This window comes from Micropterus salmoides, unplaced genomic scaffold, assembly GCF_014851395.1.
Source record: "Micropterus salmoides isolate LMB-PRFRI ecotype aquatic unplaced genomic scaffold, ASM1485139v1 Ms_hic_scaffold_10, whole genome shotgun sequence".
NCBI classification, from domain to species: Eukaryota; Metazoa; Chordata; class Actinopteri; order Centrarchiformes; family Centrarchidae; genus Micropterus; species Micropterus salmoides.
Genome location: NW_024040041.1, coordinates 7,984,974 through 8,006,591, shown reverse-complemented (window position 1 = coordinate 8,006,591; position 21,618 = coordinate 7,984,974). Strand labels below are relative to the sequence as shown.

The following is a 21,618-nucleotide window of genomic DNA, read 5'->3' as shown; positions in this document are numbered from 1 at the left end:
AAAAAGCGGGCAGCAGGACAGATGGCTGTTTTCTCACCTATGCCCATCTGCAGGAGCTAATGACAGAAACAGAGGCAGACAGGGCAGATTGGTGACTCCACTTCAGACATCAGAGGATCCTGCGATGAAAGAAAAGCAGCAGCAAAAGAGGGGAAAGAGGAGCTATAAGGTAGACTGCGCGGGGACACAGAAATATGTAGTGCCATCGCTCACTGAGAAAGAGGGAGATGCCAGGCTCTGTGAGTGGTTACAAAGTCTGGGCATTGCAGATAGCAATTTGAAGGACTCCGTCACTACAAACAACCAGCAGCGACTATTTGTATCCAGATGCAGGGGTGGGACGGGCCACCGAGAGCAAGACACAGCGGTGAGCAACAGGAGAGACAGACGACCCCATTTCCTGCCTCCCATCTGTCTGTCAGACTCCCTCCTACACGTGTCCCTCCTGCTGCCTGAAAACTCCCCCCCGCCCTCACCCTACGCCTACCCAGACGCCCCCATCCATTCCCTACCTGTGCCGCTGCTGCAGCCGCTCTCATCCAGGAGGAAGTGAGAGGCTGTTGACCAGCCAAAGAAGGGAGGCCACCAACTTCCTCAGGTTTAGAGCTTCTGGATAAATCTCTGGAAACATCTCTGCAACAAACTTACCTCTGTTAAGATGTTATAGTTTTGTTCATTAGTTGGTGTATCTGTTTGCATTATTATGTTGTGTTTTTTTACTCCTAACATGTTCCATACAGGGGACAAATAGCATAAACACCTTGCATAATGCGGTGGATGAAATTACTTATCTAGTCCCACTTCAGTTCAGTTATTATGGCATTGAGAGATGATTATTTCAGGCTCTTAGTGTGTTTGTTCTACCTTGTTTTTCTGTGTCATGTGCTCATTTCACCAGCAGAGGGGGCTGAGGCGGTGGGGGGGATGTTTATTAAACTGTGGCCGTTGGGGCCTGAACAGAGCTGTGCTCTGTGTCCCTGCTGAGGTGGGACCTGTGTGTCAGGATCAGAACACACAAGCCTCAGTGCTTCTTACCGCTCACCTCGCATACCCCTCCTGCACATGTTTACCCTCAAACGCAGCCCAAACTGTTTGTGAGTGAGGCTCTTTTTTCAAAGCAGCTCGACCCCCAGCCCTCATTCTGCCAAATAAACATTGCACCGGAAATTGCAGGGATATCTGGGATTTTTGAGGGGTCCCGATGGAAAGGAGGAGAAGGCTAGAACAAGGGTGCTCTCTGTGTCACCTTGGAGGTGAAGGGAGGGCGAAGACGCTGAAGGAGGGGATGGGGATCCGGAGGAGAGGGCGTGACCTTGCCTTGGGTGGTTGGTGGGGTGGGCAGCATCAGTAAGATGCATATGCACTGACGAACAGGTACAGGTGACCCAGTTTCCTTTGACCCCATCAGGAGCGCCAAGGCCAGGATTGCATGCTAAGGCTGACCTGATTCATCATAGAAGGCCCTGACCCAGACTAAAGGTCAAGACGAAATGATACTCTGCGACGCAGAGCAAATTGTACCGCACGCCGCCTCACAGATAACAACTTTGGGGGATTGTTGTAACTGCTGCACCTGATCGTTCCACTTCTGTGGCTCTTCATTCACACTCCTATCCTGGCTACACAAGCCTGCAGTTGGGAATACAACAGCCATTGATGCAGCTGAGGTTTCATAACAGCCCCTGACAAAGCACGCATGAATTGCAGGGTGTGTGTTCTTTGCATACACAGGATGCTCCCCCCTCCCGCCTTTGTGTGTATGAGTTTTGTCCCAGCTCAGTCCCCATAAAACCAGACGTCTTTATTTGATAATAACAGCCTGGTGGCATGCCCAGTAGAAAAGCACACAGTATAAAGCCTGTAGTTGAGCAGATTGCCCCAAGAGGATGATTACAGTTGATGACCTTGTATTTATTTCAATTAGTGTGAAACTGTATCCACCGTGATTTTTTCTCTCTCCTTACATGTCCCTTTACTGGTCATCCTTTTTTAAATGTTGAGGCTCCTCTCTTTCTGTTACACTGACCACTAGCTTGTAATTGGGAGACTCTGACTGTCTGTTCCTTATGTACACCGTCTTGATTATAGTCAATTAGGTCAAATGCAATATATCTAAATAGTAGGTTTATATAGATGTATATACTGTATGTATGGGAATTGTACACTTAGTTCAAATGAATGCCTTTCTCATGTGTCAGTGAAGGTTTGAGTCCATGAATATCTTAAAACACAGAGCTATATACTGTATTTACATTACAATGAGTATGTGGCCACATGTGAGCATGCAAAGATAAACGGACGTGACACACCTGACAGCTGTAAGAGTTTTAGTGTATGTGTGTGTGTGTGTATATACTCTCCCTGTCATCCTTTTCCCAGCTCTACTCTTATACTGGTGTTTCAGTGTTTGGGAAGTCAACAGTGGAGTTCCTGTTCTTGGTTTAAAAATAACTTTGCTACTTAAATTCCTTGCCCCTCTCTTCTCATCCTTTCTTACTGGCAGTCTCATAACCCCTCTCCCTTTGCTTGTTTTCTTTCGCCTTTCTGCTGTTTTGGAACGGGCTGTGTACACTGCACTTTTTTTCTTCTTATAGTCACCTTAAATCTGTCCATTCTGCACACACACACACACACACACACACACACACACACATACATGCACAGAACAGAACAGAACACTTTTACTCAGCTTTGCCAAAGTGGTTATCTTCTTTTTTTATTTTTATAAAGGTTTTATTAACGACAGGACGGTCAAGGTACAAGCAATCAAGGTAAGACCACATTAACAACAATGGTGGTTAAATAACATAAAATACAGCAGACAAAGTTAGGGATGTTGCAATGGATGTTACAGTTATGGGGTATGTGTCCTAACCATATTCATATAATTTAAATAAAACAAAAGACCCTCCCATGCTCTCCCTAAAAAGTCAGATTAAGAAAAGGTACAATACCATCCCCCTTTTGTGACCCTCCCAATAACGTTTGTACAGTTCCTTACAAAGTGTTTATATAATAAAGACACCTGTCCCCTTGCATCCACAGTCCAGAATAATATTATGTAGAGTGGGCAGAAGAGGGAGCTTCAGGCTTTTACATTGCTTCGACATAAAGCTTTGCAGCTAAAGATATTATTCAAAAATGATTTGTTGGAATTTCCTCAAATGATGTTAATCCAGTTGTCTATGTGTGTGTGTGTGTTTAGATAGGCTATTCATATTTACGTGTGTGTTTGTAGGCTGTAGTCTACCATATAAAGAGTCGGGGGAGTGTCGCAGCAGGTCTGGCAGGAGCGCTCCTAAACAAACACTCCACACCTGTCTTCTTCTACCCACTTCCATTCCCCTCGTGTTTCCCTTTATGTTGTGCTCTTTGTGGCAAAGAGTCAGATGTGAAAAGTGAGCTGCTTTTGTTTCCCTGACCTCACTCAACTACCCAGCTGGTTCCCTGGCTCCATGCAAGTGTCTCACACCTCTCTTTCTCTCCCCCTCACCCCCCTTGAGTCTCTCTGCTTTTCATTTGCACAGACTTGTTTTTGAAGGTTTGATCTGTTTCTCACCTGCCGCTGCTCGCCAACCCTGTACCCTCCTCCTTTGCCTCCAACCGTTTCATTTGACTTTTTTAATACTAGTGGCAGGGAGATTTTCCAGTGAACTCGTAAAGCAGACTTGTGTCACTTTAACCATTAGGAGTTGACGTTGGCTGTAAGCACAGAATGTAAAGGTCACAGCGAGGGGCAGGTTCCCAGTAGCAGTGTCTAGTATCCCCAAGAGCTGAATGCCTCTACTTTGGTGTGTTGGAAATTCTGCATGCTTGTTTATTATGTCTAGGGTGGAAGCCACCGACACCAAAGTGGAAAGGACAAATTCTTTGATGAGTCGATGGAACTTAAATATGAACACAGCAAGAACACATTACTCTCTCTGTATGAGTGTGTGTTGTGAGGGCGGGCATAAACAAACACACATATACAAGCTTCAGAGAATCCAGTGGTTTTTCTTGCTTCATTTTCTCTCTTCATCTTGTTTACACAGGCCTGTTACATCACCACCGCGCTCTGACAGAGGGAGACAGATTGTGTGGGAAGAGGATGGACGTTTGCCGAATACATAATTTTGCTCTGTGTATGTCTGTGTATGTGTGTGTGTGTGAGTGTGTGTGAGTGTGTGTGTGTGTGTGTGTGTGTGTGTGTGTGTGTGTGTGTGTACACATTCAGTATGCGTTATACTGTGTGTGTGATTAGCTTGTGCTTCAAGTCTTATCATTAAATTCACGTCAAAGCATCTGGTTTTCTGAAGATACCCAGTGATCTTTAGATCTTTTTAAAAAAGGTTGTTTAACAACACTTTTGTTATTCTGAAGGCATTTCCTAGAATCCTAAAGCAACTGTATATTCCTGTCTAGGTATCTTCTTACTCTTTTTCACCATGTTAAAGACATGGCTCTATCATAGCAACATCGGTCAGTCAGTCAACTTTGGTCTCGACTGAAGTATCTCAACAATGAAATGTATGGGTTCCCCTGAGGGTGTTTGCTGCTGACTTTAATAGCTTGACTTTGCGCCCCCAGCAGTGTGGCTTTGAACTTAATGTCTTTGGCTTTTGTTGATGGCCTATGTTCCTTAGGGAATAGCTACTAATCAGTCATCGTTTCTAATATTTTGGGTTATGACCAAATGTTAACACGCAAAACTCAGATTGTGAATAACGTAAACATAACATCAGGATGTTATTGTCACTGTGAACATGTTGCCATGCTGCGACTGGAAAAACAAGTTAAAATTATTTGTTTTTCAGACATGTGTTTTTCATGCAGATTGAAGATTTTGGAAATGCTATGAGAACCTGAATGTATCTGACCTTCTTGGTTTTTCAAACATCGCTGTATTTATTTATTATTTTTAGATAATTTGATGCTTATATCTGTGACTCGATTGTAATGATGATACACGAGAGCCACAAAATGGAAGTAGGTTTCTGATATGCAAATGGAGGTTGTATGGGATTGACATGTGCACGTCTGCACAGCACGGGCCTACTGAATGCATCACTCTATGTGTGGCCATTTAGTTAAGTGCAGGGGGTCGGCGTATAGAGGATGGGGGGGGGTAGATATCTTCTCCTCTGACAAAAATGACTGCAAGCGTCCCTCTGCTTAATGACACATTTTAGAGAAACTGCAAGGGAAAACAACAATTAGCCACCCACCACCCCTCTCACTGAACTACAACAAGCAGCCCACTGCGAGTGCCTGTGTCGCTGGTGAACAGTTTAATGTAATGTTGGCGTATAGATGTGGAATATATATTTAACCCTCAGTGTGTATGTTAGCCACCAGCTCAGGTGCTGTAGATGGCTGGTTTCCTGTGTGCGTGTCTGCAGAGATGACAGGAAGATTATCCAGGTGGTCCTCATCACCGCTATGCACTCTTCAATAAAAACCTTGAACCAAATGAACTAAATTCTTGTGTGTTTACATGGGTGGCTGTTGTGTGTGTGTGGAGGTGGAGGTGGAGAGGTGTCCTGGGAACCTCCGTGTAGGTAAAAGGGATGTGGGGGCTAAAGACAGGATATGGAGGGAGGAAAGGAGAGTGATGAATTGCAAAGGAGATTATCACAATCATTTTCAGCATCACTATCACTCAATCATGCAGCTCCAAGGAACACTCTGCTCTCCTTGTATATGTACTTTATCTGTCCAGCTCTTGTCTAAAAGTATTTTTATAAAGTGGGGGAAGGAAATTCCTAGCTGTTTTCCATGGCTGCCCCCTCATATTAATGTAGCACAGACTAGCAGCTGAGTATATTTATTTTACTTTTCACAAAGCAGCAGCCAGACAGAGGTATGCGTGTGAAAAGAACTTTAAAGCATCAAAAATATTATTTTCGCTCAAACATAAATAAATAAACACCCAGAAGCCAGGTCCGTTTTGGAATGTAGTAATTCTGAATTTTTATGAATGACTGCATTCATGCTTGGCCACGCCCCCGTCCCAAACCTCCTCTCTCTGTGTTGGATCCCCAAGCCCCGCCCCCTCCCTCTCTCCCTTTTGGGATACCTTGGCCGCGCGCCTGCCTCCTAATTGGTTAAAGGAGGTCTGGGGTGGGCGTGGCTGCCATAAAAAGCACGGCGCTGATATAAAAACAAGCCTCAAACTTTGATCGATGAAAATTCACAAGTGAAGGGGGACATTTATGGACCGTCTCGCATGTCGGATTAAACGTTTATGGACAAAAGCTATTGTTTCTGAGTCGGTGGAGGATTAATTTTTCTGTTTTTAAAGGTTTTCTCGTCTCGTCTGTGAATCAGCTGACAGAATGGGGATACTGCTATTATTTGCTGGCTTGCAAGTGGTGACAGTCGGCTTGGTAAGTGTATGAAGTAGCCTATATTGTCACTGTTTCATGTGCCTGTAGCCTACTGCAGCAGATTTGAGCTGCTGTCGTCTGGTTACATTACAGTCCAATCTTCCATCCATCTCCCTGCTGTATAGTATTGAATGTCAAAATAATGGGCTAATGAAATCCTACCCACTATTCAGCTCCACTCACGTGATTAATAATGTAGTTACCAAACTTACTTTGTCCTTCCATGACCTCAATGTTTGATTGTAATGTTTGGAAAATCTGTTTTTTTTTTTTTTTTTTTTGCTGGTTTCCAAAATGGGGTTCTGAGACTACAAGAGGTCCTTGAGTTTCAGAAAGTGCTCAGAACCTCTACACTCAATATGTCCAGTGTATTCCAAGTATTTAGGTCATTTAAAACACTGCAATATAAAACGATTCCAATGCGGGTCCTGCAATGAAAATGTAAGTCAAGTAAAAGTATCAGTGGCCTCCGTGAGTTTTATTCTATGTTATTATATTAATTACTGATGCATGTGGAAATTGCATTTTACTGTTGTTGGTCAAGGTGGAACCAATTTTAACTATTGTATGTACAGTTGGATAGTTTAATCTGTAATAATTCATAATCTTCTGTAAGGTCATTATCATGTATGTAAAATTTTAACAAATTTCCCTCTGAAATGTAGCGAAGTAACATTAAATTGAAATACTTGTTGTTGTCCAAATGTTTTACTTCCAGTAAATGTACTTAGTTACCTTCCACCATGGCCTATTTGTACCCCTGTATCCACTGCTTAGACACTCGTTTAAATCTAAATACATTGATTAAACAACAAATGATGCCTATTTGGAACAAACTTGTTATCAGTGGCGTTTGTGAGAGTTTAAAGGGTTACTTAACCTAATGTCAACAAAACCAATTCCCCCCTTTTCAAACTATATGTATGCAAGCTTCCATCTCTCTGTAGGTCCAAATTTACACTACAGTAATATTATCCAACAGTTATACAAATAGAGATAAAAATACACTTAAGCTAAATATGAACCCACATTATAAATATCTACAGGAATATTATCTGACTTTTGGTTAGGGGATGTTTCAAGTACTATACCCCACGATAACGGTAAAAATGGAACGCTATTTTTACTGCATTGTGTAATATACCCACCTGAGACCCACAAGAGTGAGTTGAACCGGTGACAGTGGCACACCAGGACCTGGCCTGGGTTCAGACAGTGGCAGAGTCAGGAAGGAATCCCTTCAGGTGATCTGACTGTGGACAGTCAGACTGGCAGCTCTCTGTGATATCAATACCTGCTGCGAGTTGTTGGAGTGGCTGTGGTGTGTGAGTGTGTATGGAGAGAGAAGGAGTGAGAAACAAAAGATGTAGGAGTGGGAATGTGGGTCGGGTGGGGTGAGGGGTTTGGGTCAGAGAACGTACCTTTCATCCCCGCTCGCCTGGCGAATGCCAAGCGGAAGGCGACAGAGGGTTACAGATATCCCTGTGGGGCTTGGGACAGTGCTGGGTATTCAGCAAATGCTTAAGCCCCACACACTTTGAGGAATTTCTGTGATCTGTGAAACATGAGTCAAACTATTGTCCTGCTTAGTTCCAGTGTGGCTCCTCCTTACATGGAAATTGTATGAAGTTGGTTTGCCAGTATTCAGGTTAACTAAAGTGCACTCTCTGTCCCCTCCTGTAGGTGACTGCTGGCTGTCCAGTGGTGTGTGAGTGTCCGGCAGGGCCCCCATCCTGTCCCCCAGGGGTCAGCTCAGTCCCAGATGGATGCAGCTGCTGCAAGGTGTGTGCTGCTCAGCTCAACCAGGATTGCCACGAAGGACGGCCCTGTGACCACCATAAAGGCCTGGAGTGCAACTATGGCAACGATGTAGGCCGTACCCACGGCATCTGCAGGGGTACGTACCACAGAGGTGGTAGGAAGGCTGAAAGAGAGAGGAGAGGACTGGAGGGTCAGATGCAGGAGGAGCTTTTGGGTCTAGATTGGGCACAGGGTTTAGCTCGGGGCTGAGCGAGGGAATGTGTAACTTCAGGGCGGGGGAATCTGGCTTCCGAGCCAAGCGGCTGGAGTTTCTCTTTGATAGGGGCTTTGGGTTTGAAGCCCGCGCCACGTTTCAAAAACGGAGCACCTTCATGAGCTGCAATTGAAACCTGGCCAACTCAGGGATTCAGTTAGTCAGTTAGTTCAGTGTGTATACAAACAGCCCCATGAAACTCACAAACACACATGCACTGTGGTATTTTTATGTGTGTTTATTTGGGGGTGTTTCTATATAAAGGGGGGTATCCGGGGTGTTTTCTGGGGAGTCCCTCTGAGGGAGCGAAAGGGAGGGACATTGTAAACAAGTCAAAATTCCTTTCTGGTCCAAGAATAGAGCTTGCTTCATAAATATGAAGATAGTGTTTCTCTCCCTCTCTCTTCTTTGCTACCTTCCATGCATATTAAAGATGCATTTTACACACAAGCCTCTTCCTGTTTGTTCTTTCTTCCTGTCACTTAAGTTTTCATCAGCTTCAGAGTTTACTCTGGATCCCGACTATTTTATATCTGAATACTCAGTTGTTGTTCTCCAAAGTATTTTTGACCAACCTGTCTGTCCAATTCCTTTCCCTCAGCAAAGGCAGAGGGCCGCTCGTGCGAATACAGCGGGAGGATTTATCAAAACGGCGAGAATTTCCGCGCTGGTTGCAAGCACCAGTGTACCTGCATCGACGGAGCGGTGGGCTGCGTGCCCCTTTGCCCCAGTCATGTGCCCCTGGCATCCCCTTCCTGTCCTGCTCCACAGCTGGTCAAGGTGCCAGGCCAGTGCTGCCTCAGCATCGACTGCCACAAGGGTACCACCCTTGTACCCCCAGTGCACCGCCGACCCCAGTCTCCAGTTTACCCGCCTTACCCTTTCATTCCCTACCCGGCCTACCCCTACCCAAAGCCTTACCCGAAACCTTACCGGAAGCTGTACCCCTACAAGCACAAAAAGGAGAAGGACACCCTGGGCAACGAGCTGGTGGAGGTGGGGCGCAAGTGGGACAAGCCGCGTGGAAACAAGCACCTGGCGGGTAAGAGAGGGTGCCACCGTGTTGCCTCAGAGTGCTGTCTGTTTCCTCCAAGCAGTAAAGCATCATGTTTATGTTTTAGCCGTTTTAGCCTCCTGACGCACAAACGGCCTCACTGTGAGCCTTTCCCTCTGCAACGTTTATGTGAGGCTTGTTTTCCACTGGCTCCTTGCACACCAGAGTCTCTCTCTCTCTCTCTCTCTCTCTCTCTCTCTCTCTCTCTCTCTCTCTCTCTCTCTCTCTCTCTCTCTCTCTCTCTCTCTCTCTCTCTCTCTCTCTCTCTCTCTCTCTCTCTCTCTCTCTCTCTCTCTCTCTCTCTCTCTCTCTCTCTCTCTCTCTCTCTGAGAGACACACACACAGAGCACATACCTCTGTCACCCACTTTCCCCTCTCTGTAATCACCCTCTCTATGCGTCAGTGTTGCCTGAATGAGGCTAGTGTGCTTTGCATCTCTGGACCTCTCCTTTTCCTTCTCTCTCACACTGGCCCTCTTTCCCCCAGCTTTACTTTTGCTGAACTTGCTTCTCTGTCTCTCCCCCTCCATATTTTGCATCGTCCATTATTGTCCTCTTCTTCATCTCTCCCAGCCTGGAGGCAGGTGGGAGATCAGTGTGAAGTTCAGACTACTTCCTGGTCCCAGTGTTCTCGGAGCTGTGGGATAGGCGTCTCGTCTCGTGTTACCAACGACAATGCCCGGTGTAAGCTGATCAAGGAGACACGTCTGTGCAACATTCGGCCCTGCAGCTCCATGTCTATCCCTGTCAAGGTGAGGAATGTGTTTGGGGACTTAAGATTCTCATAAAGGGATAGATTGCAGTTCTTCTTCTAATGGCCCACAAGCATGCAGTCCAGCTACCATGCTAAAGAGATTCAGTTAAGGATTGCTCTCAAGGGGTCAGATTGGTATTAATATCATGGCACGTATAGAGCTCCCGCCCCTGAATCCCTCTGTAGCCAGAGCCCTTTCTAGTCCATTCTGTCTATAAACGGTTCTGTTGCTGTGTTGGAAACATCCTCCACAGGATGACGACAGAGCTGATTTAGAACACGTTTCCCCCTGTGCAGCTTCATGTTCAGGTCACGGTTGTCTCACTTTAAAAAAAGTTATTTAAAGCATCAAAGATTAGTTTAACATTTTGGAAGGTACATCACTTTCTGGCGGAGAGTAAGATGAGAAGATTCTTACCACTCATATGGTTAATATGAAGGTGCAGCCAGTTAGTTTAGTATAAAGACTGGACACAGGGTAACAGAGCCGAGAAGTAGTCCAGAACATAACATATGTTTGCCACAATCTCTGGTAACTTTAAAATGCAACATGTTTGCTTTAGAAAAAACACAACAAAACTTAGTTTTACATAAATCCCACAAGTTTTCAGAGGCATGACAAAGGAAAAACTCTCTGTGGGGGTTGGGTTTGGAGCTCTCCCACGCTAAAACTGCGACATTGTGGCTGTCAGCTGCATTCAGTGGCTCTTTGCTATGTGATTTAAAGAGCACTCGATTCGCCCACTGTGTTCCTCACTCACATTTCATATGCAACACCCTCAGAAACATTCTGCCTCCCGGTATGAGCCACTCATGAGGCTGATGGGTTGTTATGCACCTGTTTCTCTGTGCTCTCCCAATGTTTGCAGAGTTGTTGTGGGTGTTGATGTGTTTCACTATCAATCCTTAACTATTGTTGGCATGTTCCTCTTTGGCACTCATCTGTGGTTCTGACCTTTATTTTGGTTTTTCCTGTCTCTGTACTTAATTGGATTAGCTTTGTTTTTCATCTCTCCATGCGTTAGTTATTTCGTGTGTGTGTGTGTGTGTGTGTGTGTGTGTGTGTGTGTGTGCGCCAAAGAAAAGATTTCTAGCTTGGCAATGGATGTTGAAATTTTGTACAAACATTCATGTTTCCATGGCTTTGATAATCCACTATTTATTTTTTTTTCTCCAGAGCCACCATGATGTTGTCAACCAATAAATTTGCCATGAAATTTAGTTCATCCCCATCAGGATAAATTGTAATAACGATCCCTTTTTAGTTTGTCCAATACATTGGTTTATGACCAAATACCTTAGCTGTACCTTGTGTTGAGTGCTAATTAGCAAATATTATCATGCTAAATATGTTAAACATCTGCATGTTAACATTTTTACTGTCAGCGTGTTAGCATGCTAATATTATAATTCATGTCAAAGCACCACTGTGTGTAAGGCTGTAGACCCTAAAGCTTTTCAAACTCCTGTTAATGGGAAACTGAATTCACTCTTTCTCTCTTTTGACTCTCACCACAGAAAGGAAGGAAGTGCTCTCGTACCCATAAGGCCCCTGAGCCACACCGACTGTCCTACGCCGGCTGCAGGAGCACTCGCCTGTACAGGCCCAACTACTGTGGGGTATGTAGGGATGGCCGTTGCTGCTCACCCCGTCGTACACGCACTGCCAGCGTGGCCTTCGTCTGCCCTGATGGCGAGCGCTTCAACAGGTCCGTGATGTTCATCCAGTCCTGCAAGTGCAGCGACGAGTGCAATCATCTCAACGAGGCAGCCATGCCTCCACAACGATGGCTCTACGGAGACACACACAAGTTCATTGACTAGTATCACCCCCCCACCCCCCCCAAACCTACATTCCCTCACAAGACATTAACTCCCCCATAGTGATCCCCGTTATAGAATAGCTGTCCTTAGTGTATCTATGAGTAGACGCAGGTGAGGTGCACACATCAAAACATCTTTTGTAGAAGATTATTTGGGGAGGAATGGGGAGAAGCAGAATGAATCAGATGGCCGCATGGAAAGAGCAAAGTGACCAGCCCCTGCTTTAGTTTAGATAAAAAAGTTGTTTCTGGCCAGACTTCTACAGACTGTGACAAAATCTTTATGGAAAGCATGGATGCAACTGTGTTGCTGCCACGCACCAAATGTCCCTTGAACTCTGAGACTTTTGTTGGGGACACTGGAGCAAAGCGTAACTTTTGGTGTTTCTTTTGTTGATTGTGTGGATTCACATCACAGTTACTGAGCATCAGGTCTGACCAGCCAATACAAAGCTGGTCTCACTTTGCTGTGGAGCCAAATATGAAACCTGTCTGTACACTCCAATTACGTAGTATTGATGAACCAAATGAAGACTCATGGAGACGACTTGACAGCAACGACTGGGATCATGATGGCAGAAGATGGAGGAGCGTCTCGGATGTTCTGACAGGAGTGTGGCTTGTGTCTTTCTATGGTATTTATTCACTGGTATTTATTGTTGAGACAGACATGATGACACAGTGGCCTGACACTAGGGAAGACGGTGCTGCTATGTTTGGAGCATCGGCGTGGCTGAACAGCAATCTGAGAGGGACAGAACAGCTGAGAGCTGTCAGCCATGACAGGGAGAGGAGGACTCCCACAGATCTGGGACTTGACCCCGGGGTTGCATCAGCGGTCACGGCGGTCAAAAAGCCATGTCTAATGATGGATGATGAAGGCTACAGGAGAAGAGGAGGTATGTACTAGAAAAAGACAGAGTTGAACCTGATGGGTTGAGGCTTTGTACGCATTAGTGGGGAACATGTCAAAGGTTGTTTACACAGCTGGACTCATCCCCTGCCTTGCCTCCACCAGAAACTGAGACATTTAGCAACCACCAGAAGAACAAGCCTGGGATTCTGGCGCCAAGAAGTCAACCGCCTAATTCTTTGCAAATTACAATCCTGACTCTGAGGAGCGCCAAGAGAAAATCAGTCACTCTCTGGTTTGCTATAAAAAAAAAAGTGTACTGAGGTAAACATGTAATTTGGGACTAGCGAGTGGAACCTCTCTGGTGCCCAATCTGGCCTGTAATAGAACAGCATGCCAGCTCACTGAAACAAAACAATAACTCATGCTTCTTCATGTTTAAGTGGTGTCTGTTACTCAGAAAGGCCATGTTGTCAGCTGACATCCCCGTCGGGGCAGAGAAGGGCCACACGGCCCTAAAGAGGATGAAGCCGGCGCTGCCAGAGGTCAATAAGAACTTATTTCTAAAGAGATTTCAAAGGAGGGGAATTCTGTATTATTCTACCATTTAAGTGGGCAATCTCTGAACCCAGAGCATCTTTCTTGACTGGCACTTCACGCACCTTACAAAAGGCTTGATAATACAGAGGGTTTGAGAGTCATTTCATTGTTACACATTTTAAATGTGTGACTCGAAATCATTTGAAGCTCCAGGTTATTATTTCAAAGATGTGTTTTCTCTTGTGCCATAAGATAGTGGCTTAGACATTTTAGTGTTCTGTGAAACTGGAAAATATTTGCATTTTCTTCCATCTCTTGGCTAAGGTTGGCTTTCTTAGATAAGAGACTCTGCTGCCGCTAAACTACAACTTTGTTAGGGGGTTTTCATTTTAAAAGGCGATTTGAAATGTTTTTTGGGAATTCTTTGCCATTGCTATTTCTCTATGTAGACGCTGTGGTTTTGGTACTGTATGTCTAGTTTTGTTACATGACACTGTAGTGCAGCTATGTACAGATGTATTGTTACCTTCTTTGTAGTTCTATCTGCTGTATAAGGGCCAGTCCTTTTACCGAGTTATACTGAAGTAGTCCATGTGTAGTTTAGTGCTGAACGAGGCAGGGTTCAGAACCTTTGTGAGCATGAAGTGCCAATTTGAAAGCATGATGATTGTATGTCTACTAGTGTACATGAATACTATCTGTAATAAAAAGTCATGCCTTTTAAGATTACATATTAAAATAATGATCACAAAGAGAATAAACCTATTTTCCATGTTCCTCACACCTGCTTCTCTTGAAAGCTGGTTGCCTAACACATCTGATGTGTGTGTGTGTGTTTCAATTAAGACTTTCCCTCCTACACTTGAACATTTACCAAACTGATCATTTTCCTTTCATGTAGTGGGGAAAAAAAGACCTGATGTTGAGTTACAATTAATTCTAACAGTACAGCTGATAATGTCACTTTTGCAGTGTTCAAAGTGTTGGACAAAACTTGGACCTAATGATGACAACATGAAAAGTCAGGGAATAACCATGGTCATCAGGATTCATCCTCTGGGGGCCACAAATGTCTACCCACAGCGGTGGACTGACAGCACCATGCCACCAGTGCAACTAAAAACCCATCATTGCAAAACCATTACCAGGCTGCTTGTAGTGGAATACTGATGTTGCTTAATCTTCAAGTTTTTTTGCTTGTTTAACAGACACACAAATGAATGACATGGTTGTAGTTGGGTGAAATATTTTTTAAAACTTCAAAACAGATACATAACCATCAATTGTTTCATTATACAGTGTGCTAGTGACACTTATCAGAATTGGCAAATTCACCACTAAGACTCCACTTGGTGACTTCATTTATTGGAAATTCAAAGAAACAGCTGCCACATGAGCTAAAACTGTTGTACTTAACTCACCACATGCTTACTTGATTACTTTATAAAGTTCAACTCAGTGGGGTGGGTGGGGACATGTTCTTCTACAAACTAGCATGAACATTTAAAATAAAATTTTAAAAAAAAACAAAAGGGCTAAAAATCACTTTTACATGTTCCTCAGAACTACTTTCCTACGTTCCCCTGAAGCTCTGCTTGAGATTGAAATCAATGAAAATTGGGTAGAAAAAAAAAAAAACCTTACAAGAGACCACAATAGTAAAAATGGCATTTTATAAAAAGTTTTAATTTCATCAAGCAAAAAAAACAAAACAGTAAAAGACAAATTTAAAAAAAAAAAAAAATAACGACCATACCCCCCCACCCCCAAAAACTGACAATAAAATAAATGTTTGGTGAACACAGGGAACGAGCAGGGCTCAAAACAGTGAAGTACTTCTACTTCCAAATACAAGATCCATGGAGAGGAGACTTCTGCTTGGCTGGAGGACTCATCTGGACTGCTCGACTAAAAAGGAGGGACAGAGGAGGGACATGAGTTGAGCGTGTCAAAGATTCGTGCAATGAGCAACAGCTGAACATACCAACTTTTCACCAACAGGTTAAGCATCTATGGGCAGTTTCCATTTGACGAGCCCCAGTTACATGGCAGCAGCAACTGCTGTTTTTAGCTGCCAAAATGACTAAGTGTTCAATATGCAAGCCAATTACATGTGGGTCAACCTTTAGCCAATTAGATCTCACTGGATTAACAGCCCAGCAGGAGATAGATCATCAACAATTTGCAGTAATATCATATTGTTTTGAACTCACCAATCCACAAATTACAACCATTCCAACAGATCAGCTTTTGAGACTAACAACGATCATCCCTGCATTTTAGCAGGCATTCTGACATGCAAAGACTTACTGTAAGAGGAGATGTCAATCTCGTCCGGCAGCTCGGCCACGTTGACCTCAAAGCGGTCCTGCACATTGTTCAGAGTCTTGGCATCAGTCTCGTCTGACACAAAGGTTATAGCCAGGCCTTTGGTCCCAAACCTACCAGCACGGGCAACCTGATGGGTGTTGAGAAGACCCGAGTGAGTTCAACCCCAAACACGCACCAGATGACACAATGAGAACCACGCAGAGGTCATGGCATGCCACTCAGACATGTTGCAAAGACACTACATCTAACAAATTAGTGAGAAAAACGGGTGCAGTTATGTCCAGCTGCAGTTCTCACCCTGTGCAGATAGGTGTCAGAATCTTCTGGCATGTCGTAGTTGAAGACGATATTGACCCTCTCAATGTCCATGCCTCGGCCGAAGAGGTTAGTGGCCACCAGGATCCGCCTTTGGAAGTCCTTGAATTGCTGATAGCGAGACAGCCTGTGGAGTGAGGAGGGGCAGGAGACAGGACAGAGCCCGAGAGAATTATCAACACAGTTGCTGTTGGCATTACTAGACTGCATCCCCCCCTTTGGAAGCCATGATGTGGCCAACATGCTCCATAAACATACTCAGCACTCAGAGCTCAAGAGACCATGTTTGTGAGAGTAGGTATGTAAGAGTTAGATGTGTGTGAGAGTCTCACCTCTCCTCCTGAGCCATTCCCCTGTGGATGGCAATGGCAGGAAAGTTTTGATCCAGCAGGAGCTGGGCCAGGGCGACACAGCGCGTGACTGACTTGACAAAGATCACCACCTAGGGGCAAAGCAAGGCATTGAAATACATGCAAATGCATGGGCGAGCGACCTAATGCACTAGTGAGACTCCAACAGATCCTGATTAAGGGATTTGAAATTACAGTGGAAAGTATCTCAGCAACTGAACAGCTTCAAAAAGGTGAGTAGGTGAAATAGTTTGAAAAGATTCATATATTCCAGACAGACGTGAAAGTGGTATCCTTCTCACCTAGCTATTGGCAAGAAAAAAAAAGTGTAGTTCCCAAAATGGCAAACTACGTTTCTTTTTCTAAATAAGTTTAATTGTATTTACATAGTCTCAAAAAAATTGCATCAGTTTTGTAAGTAGTACAATTAGTGATTTAAAAATATTTCACATGGACTTATGACAAACTTTCTAAATTATACGTTATTATACGCATGTGTCAAATGCTACTGGGACAGTCATGCACCATGTAATAGTTTCATCACTTTACCTGGTTGAACTCCAGAACGTCCAGCAGGTCAAAGAGCTTGCGGTTCTTTTCGCAATCCTTCAGCTTGGAGTAGTACTGTTGCAGGCCGTGGAGTGTAAGTTTGGTTTCGTCATCCACAAATACTTCCATGGGCTGTACGAGACATGACAAAAGTTAAACTTACTGAGTTTCTAGTTACAGTAGCAAAGTGTGAGAAGCGTGCAAAATTCAAGTGTGCAGCGGCTATGGCACACAAGCAGTTTTCATACCGATAAACTGTTCAGGGAAGTAACAACACGTAATCGAACACTTACATCCTGCATGAACTTGCGGCAGACTGGCCGGATCTCCTTACTCAGTGTCGCACTGAACATCATGACCTGCTTCTCATGAGGTGTATTCCTGAAGATGTCCTGTACGTCACGCCTCATATCTGTTGCACAACAAGATGTCCGAGTCACACAGGTGATTCTTACTAAATAGGAGAGTGGGTGCCCTCACCAGATACACATACATTGATGAGAAATAAGAAATGTCAGTAAATATTTGACAAAATAACACACCTAGCTGCTCCAACATTTTGTCACACTCATCCAGGACAAAGTGCTTAACGTTCTTCAGAGTGAGGGTCTTGTTCCGGATGAGAGCGAGGATGCGGCCTGGCGTTCCGACGACAATGTGAGGACAGTTCTTCTTCAAGACCTCCTCGTCCTTCTTGATGGCCATGCCACCAAAGAATACTGCTGCCTTTACCGTGGGCATGTACTTGGAGAACCGCTCGTACTCTTTACTGATCTGGAAGGCCAGCTCTCGTGTGTGGCACATGACTAATACAGACACCTAAGGAGCAGAAACACGGACTCAGACACTCTGCATCTTGACGTCTCCCAATTTCACATATCCTAATACCCCGACACAACAGCAAGAGTAATACATTTTGATCCAACCCTTTTCCCAGTGTCCAAACAGGAAGTGTGGGTTCTACTTAATACACTGAATTCACTGAAATGTATGGTAGGAAACAAATAAACGTAGACTTGAAATCATTCTAGTAACGCTATTAATATAATTTAGTGTAATGTTTGTGCAACCTTTGTTGTGAGACAGATCTACACACTATGCTACCATTTATAAGACCTAGGTGACTTTTACTAACCAACAAATGTGGTTAATTACATGGAAGTCATTCAATCTTAGTTTACTTTTGTGTACTAGATCGAATATTAGCTTGTGACTACATACATTTAAGGGAGTGAACAAATGCATGTTAATGTAAAATACAAATAATAGTTTCTGACAGTAAGCCAAAAGGACAGCACTATTTTTGTCGATATTGACAATCTATGATAATGCTCCCTTTACTTATCACATAGACAGTGTGTGTTGAACGTATGTACTAACCTGTCCATCAACAGGTTCAATCTGCTGCAGTGTGGCCAGCACAAACACAGCCGTCTTGCCCATACCAGATTTGGCTTGGCACAGGATGTCCATGCCCAGGATAGCTTGCGGAATGCATTCATGCTGGACTGCACAAGATACACACAAAAAATATAAAGATTTAGCCAGTGCATTCACATTATCTGTTATATTTCTGGTTACCATTTTTCATAATTGATTATTATTAATGTATATTGTCTGCTATGTAGCAGAAGGGAGTTGAGTTAGCAGCAACTTGACAGACCTCAATTGAAGATAACTTATTCAGTGGTACTAAGTGCCCAAGCTGGCTAGTAACTTGAGTGCAGTAAGCGTGTGGTGTCAAAAAACAACAACTTCCTAATAAAAGAACACAGGAACTCCACTAACACTACCCGACTCGGACATGCCACTGTTTGCCATATTTGACAAAAAGGTTCTCACAGACAGTGAAATCAACCAAACGCCCCTCACCTTCAGACGGATGCTCAAAACCACAATCGATGATGGCACGGAGCAGCTCTGGTTTGAGCAGAAAATCTCTGAAGCCCGAACTGTGGATGGAAACGTAGGAACCCTTCACCTCCTTCTTGCCTGCCGGCGCCTCACTCTCAGGGGCTCCTTGAGGCTCTTCATCCTCTTCATAGTCCAGCAGCTCGTTATCAACATCGTTCTCGGCCATTGTGTCTAAAACTGGGAAATCAAAGATTGGTTGTTAGACAGTTTCAGTGTTTTTACCATGGCTGAACCCACCCCCCTTGCTGGGTTTACATTATGAGCTGGTAAATACGCCCACCTGTTGTTGCCGTTCTTTGTGTCAGGTTTTACCACGCGTTTTTAACTACACAAGGTAGCTGTTAGCCTGTTTGTACAAGGTTGGAAAGGTCCGTTTGTCTCCATGTTTTCACAACATAGATTCGTTTTTTTATTTAAACAGTGATATTAATACTGATGTAAACCATACACTAGCATTGTTTGTCAGTCCAGCAACTCCATTATAAAATGCGAGGCCAGTGAGTGAGCTATGCTAGCGTCGTAGCAAAAATCAAGTATACGCACCAGGACTGTAATAGTTATTATATTGTCAATGTGCTGCATGTAAATATATAAAACAAGCTTTCTTAAAAAAAAAAACCCAACACAATATCGCACACATATCTGGCCAAACCTGGACTTAAAGTTTTAGCCGACGCTCGGATGAACCAAACCGGTTAGCTCCTGAGCCGTGTTCAACACTGGAAAGCTATTGTGTTGCATAACCGTTGCTAGCGTGGCAAGCTAGCTCGCTAAAACAACTATTCTGCTAGTTGACCAGCTAAGCTTTACGAATAATATAAGCAAACGATATACATGAAATATTAAAGAATGTTTTACGTAGAATATACAAAGAGTGCGCAATTACTGAATATTAACAAATGTGAGGAAGATTGGTGGGTTGGCTAAGCTAACGTTGTCTTATGCTAGACTACAAAACGCTAGCTAACCTAGCTCAGTAGTACCCTGAATCAATGAATTAAGAAAGCTATTTAACTAACGTTACGGAATAGCTACTTCTTGATTTTAGCTAAATAAATATCAAGGACTACTTCTTCAACTTGCTACAAGTATTAAAAACGCTCGAGTAGCTACAATTAACATGATGTTCCCGTCTTACCTTTACGGTGTAAGCTACGCGTCCAGTTACAAATCAAAACCGCATGGGAAGGCCTCAGATAGTTTATACGAGCAACCGGAAGTCCCGCCTTCGCCAAAGCGCGTTGACATCATTGGTGGATCTGGAGAACCACCGGCGAATGTAGCCAGCGATTGGACAAAAAGTGTGTCGCAGTCCAACGCAGTTGAAAAAAGCGGGACACAGTCATACAGCAGCGCTAGACTGTATGTATGGAAGCCATCGAGGGACATGGAAGACAAAAACATGTTAAACTCAAAGTACTCTATGTCGCCCCCGACTGCCTCTGATTTTGTGCCACAGTAATGTTCAAACCATCCTTTGCTCCACCTGTTTCTTAAACACACTTCCTGTTAGAAAACTGGTCAAACTGACACAAATAACCAATAGCTTACTGCCAAGAGAATATGTCTGCCCACCAGGGGCGTACCACAAAATTCTGGACCATGTACAAAGCCATTCTCTGTGGGCCCCTCCATGAATCCATGGCTAGGCTATTCATTCTAGTATCTTTGTGGGCTAGGCTGACCAGACATCCCGAAAAATTCTGGACAGTCCCGAATTACGAGCAGTTGTCCTGACCCCAGTCCAGTTTGTCCCAAAAATTAGACTGAACATGAGTTTTGATTATAGCCTAATTAAACAATAAACAATAATATGTCTACAACGTTGTTATAGCCACAAAGTAACACTCGTCCTCTTTTGCCCTTTTTGTTTTCTAGTGGTTAGTGGAAGTTACAGCCGCGAGGACAGGGAAAGCGTAGCTTCAGGCAGCCATGGCGGAGAGATCTGACATGCGTGTTGCACACACAGATGTGATAGACACCACACTGATGACATGAATAAAATAAAATAAAATAAAAATTTAGGTGAAAGATTATGATTTACCCACTGTCACTTACCCACAGTTGTTGTGTTTTTCCTAATGAGAGACAGGTGACTTCATGAACAAAAATAATTAATTTAATTTTAGCGTTGTCTTTTGATTTTCACATGTTTTAATGTTCATTGACCCCCACCCACCGTCCCAAATTTCACCCATTCTCATCTGGTCACCCTATTGTGGGCCTCACATGAGGGCCCTGTATAGGCAGTCCCCTTCCCCCCCGGTTCTACCCCCCTGCTGCCCACATCCAAACTCTCAGAGCTCAATTGTAAGGCCATCACACACGTTGCAAGTAAAATATCACTACTGCCCTCTGGCCACAGGTACAGGTCCCGGAGGTGCAAGGGCTCGTTTTGGCAAAAACATGGTACCTGCAGCCATAGCAGCCCTACACAAGGTGTCTCGATGAGGACACTCTTGCTCTCATCTGTCCTGCCTGGCACAACACGAATCAGGCTAAGATAGACTACTTGCACATTAGCGGCCTTGAACTTTGTCATTGTAAGATGGCCACGATAGTGATGTACAGACATGTTACTATCGTCAGACGAAACAAAACGAAATATAATGACCTTATTTTCCCTGACAAAAACGAGACAATGACGAGACAGCTACAATGTAGGCTACTTAAACACTGACTGTGACGACACTAAAATGTACTTCATAAAATAAAAACGTTAATAAAATCTCTCTTTCTTTTTGTCAGTATAAT

The 21,618-nt window shown here is 44.0% G+C and overlaps 2 protein-coding genes across 2 annotated transcripts; one reads left to right on the top strand and one right to left on the bottom strand.

The window, feature by feature from the left end:
* Nucleotides 1-6,146: 6,146 nt before the first annotated feature.
* Nucleotides 6,147-14,186, top strand: si:ch211-106h11.3 (CCN family member 1). Its single transcript, XM_038693844.1, has 5 exons — nucleotides 6,147-6,368; nucleotides 8,052-8,265; nucleotides 8,984-9,424; nucleotides 10,009-10,187; nucleotides 11,708-14,186. The coding sequence occupies exons 1-5, from the start codon at nucleotides 6,318-6,320 to the stop codon at nucleotides 12,011-12,013; spliced, it is 1,191 nt and encodes a 396-aa protein (XP_038549772.1). The 5' UTR covers nucleotides 6,147-6,317; the 3' UTR covers nucleotides 12,014-14,186.
* Nucleotides 14,187-14,749: 563 nt separating this feature from the next.
* ddx39ab (DEAD (Asp-Glu-Ala-Asp) box polypeptide 39Ab) lies at nucleotides 14,750-20,130 on the bottom strand. The gene is made up of 10 exons (XM_038693834.1): nucleotides 20,003-20,130; nucleotides 18,823-19,041; nucleotides 18,331-18,458; nucleotides 17,493-17,769; nucleotides 17,244-17,362; nucleotides 16,951-17,082; nucleotides 16,384-16,493; nucleotides 16,034-16,178; nucleotides 15,716-15,863; nucleotides 14,750-15,313 (listed from the first exon to the last, which is right to left on the bottom strand). Exons 2-10 carry the CDS (start codon nucleotides 19,028-19,030, stop codon nucleotides 15,297-15,299), a joined length of 1,284 nt encoding a protein of 427 aa, XP_038549762.1. The 5' UTR covers nucleotides 19,031-19,041; nucleotides 20,003-20,130; the 3' UTR covers nucleotides 14,750-15,296.
* Nucleotides 20,131-21,618: the final 1,488 nt, after the last annotated feature.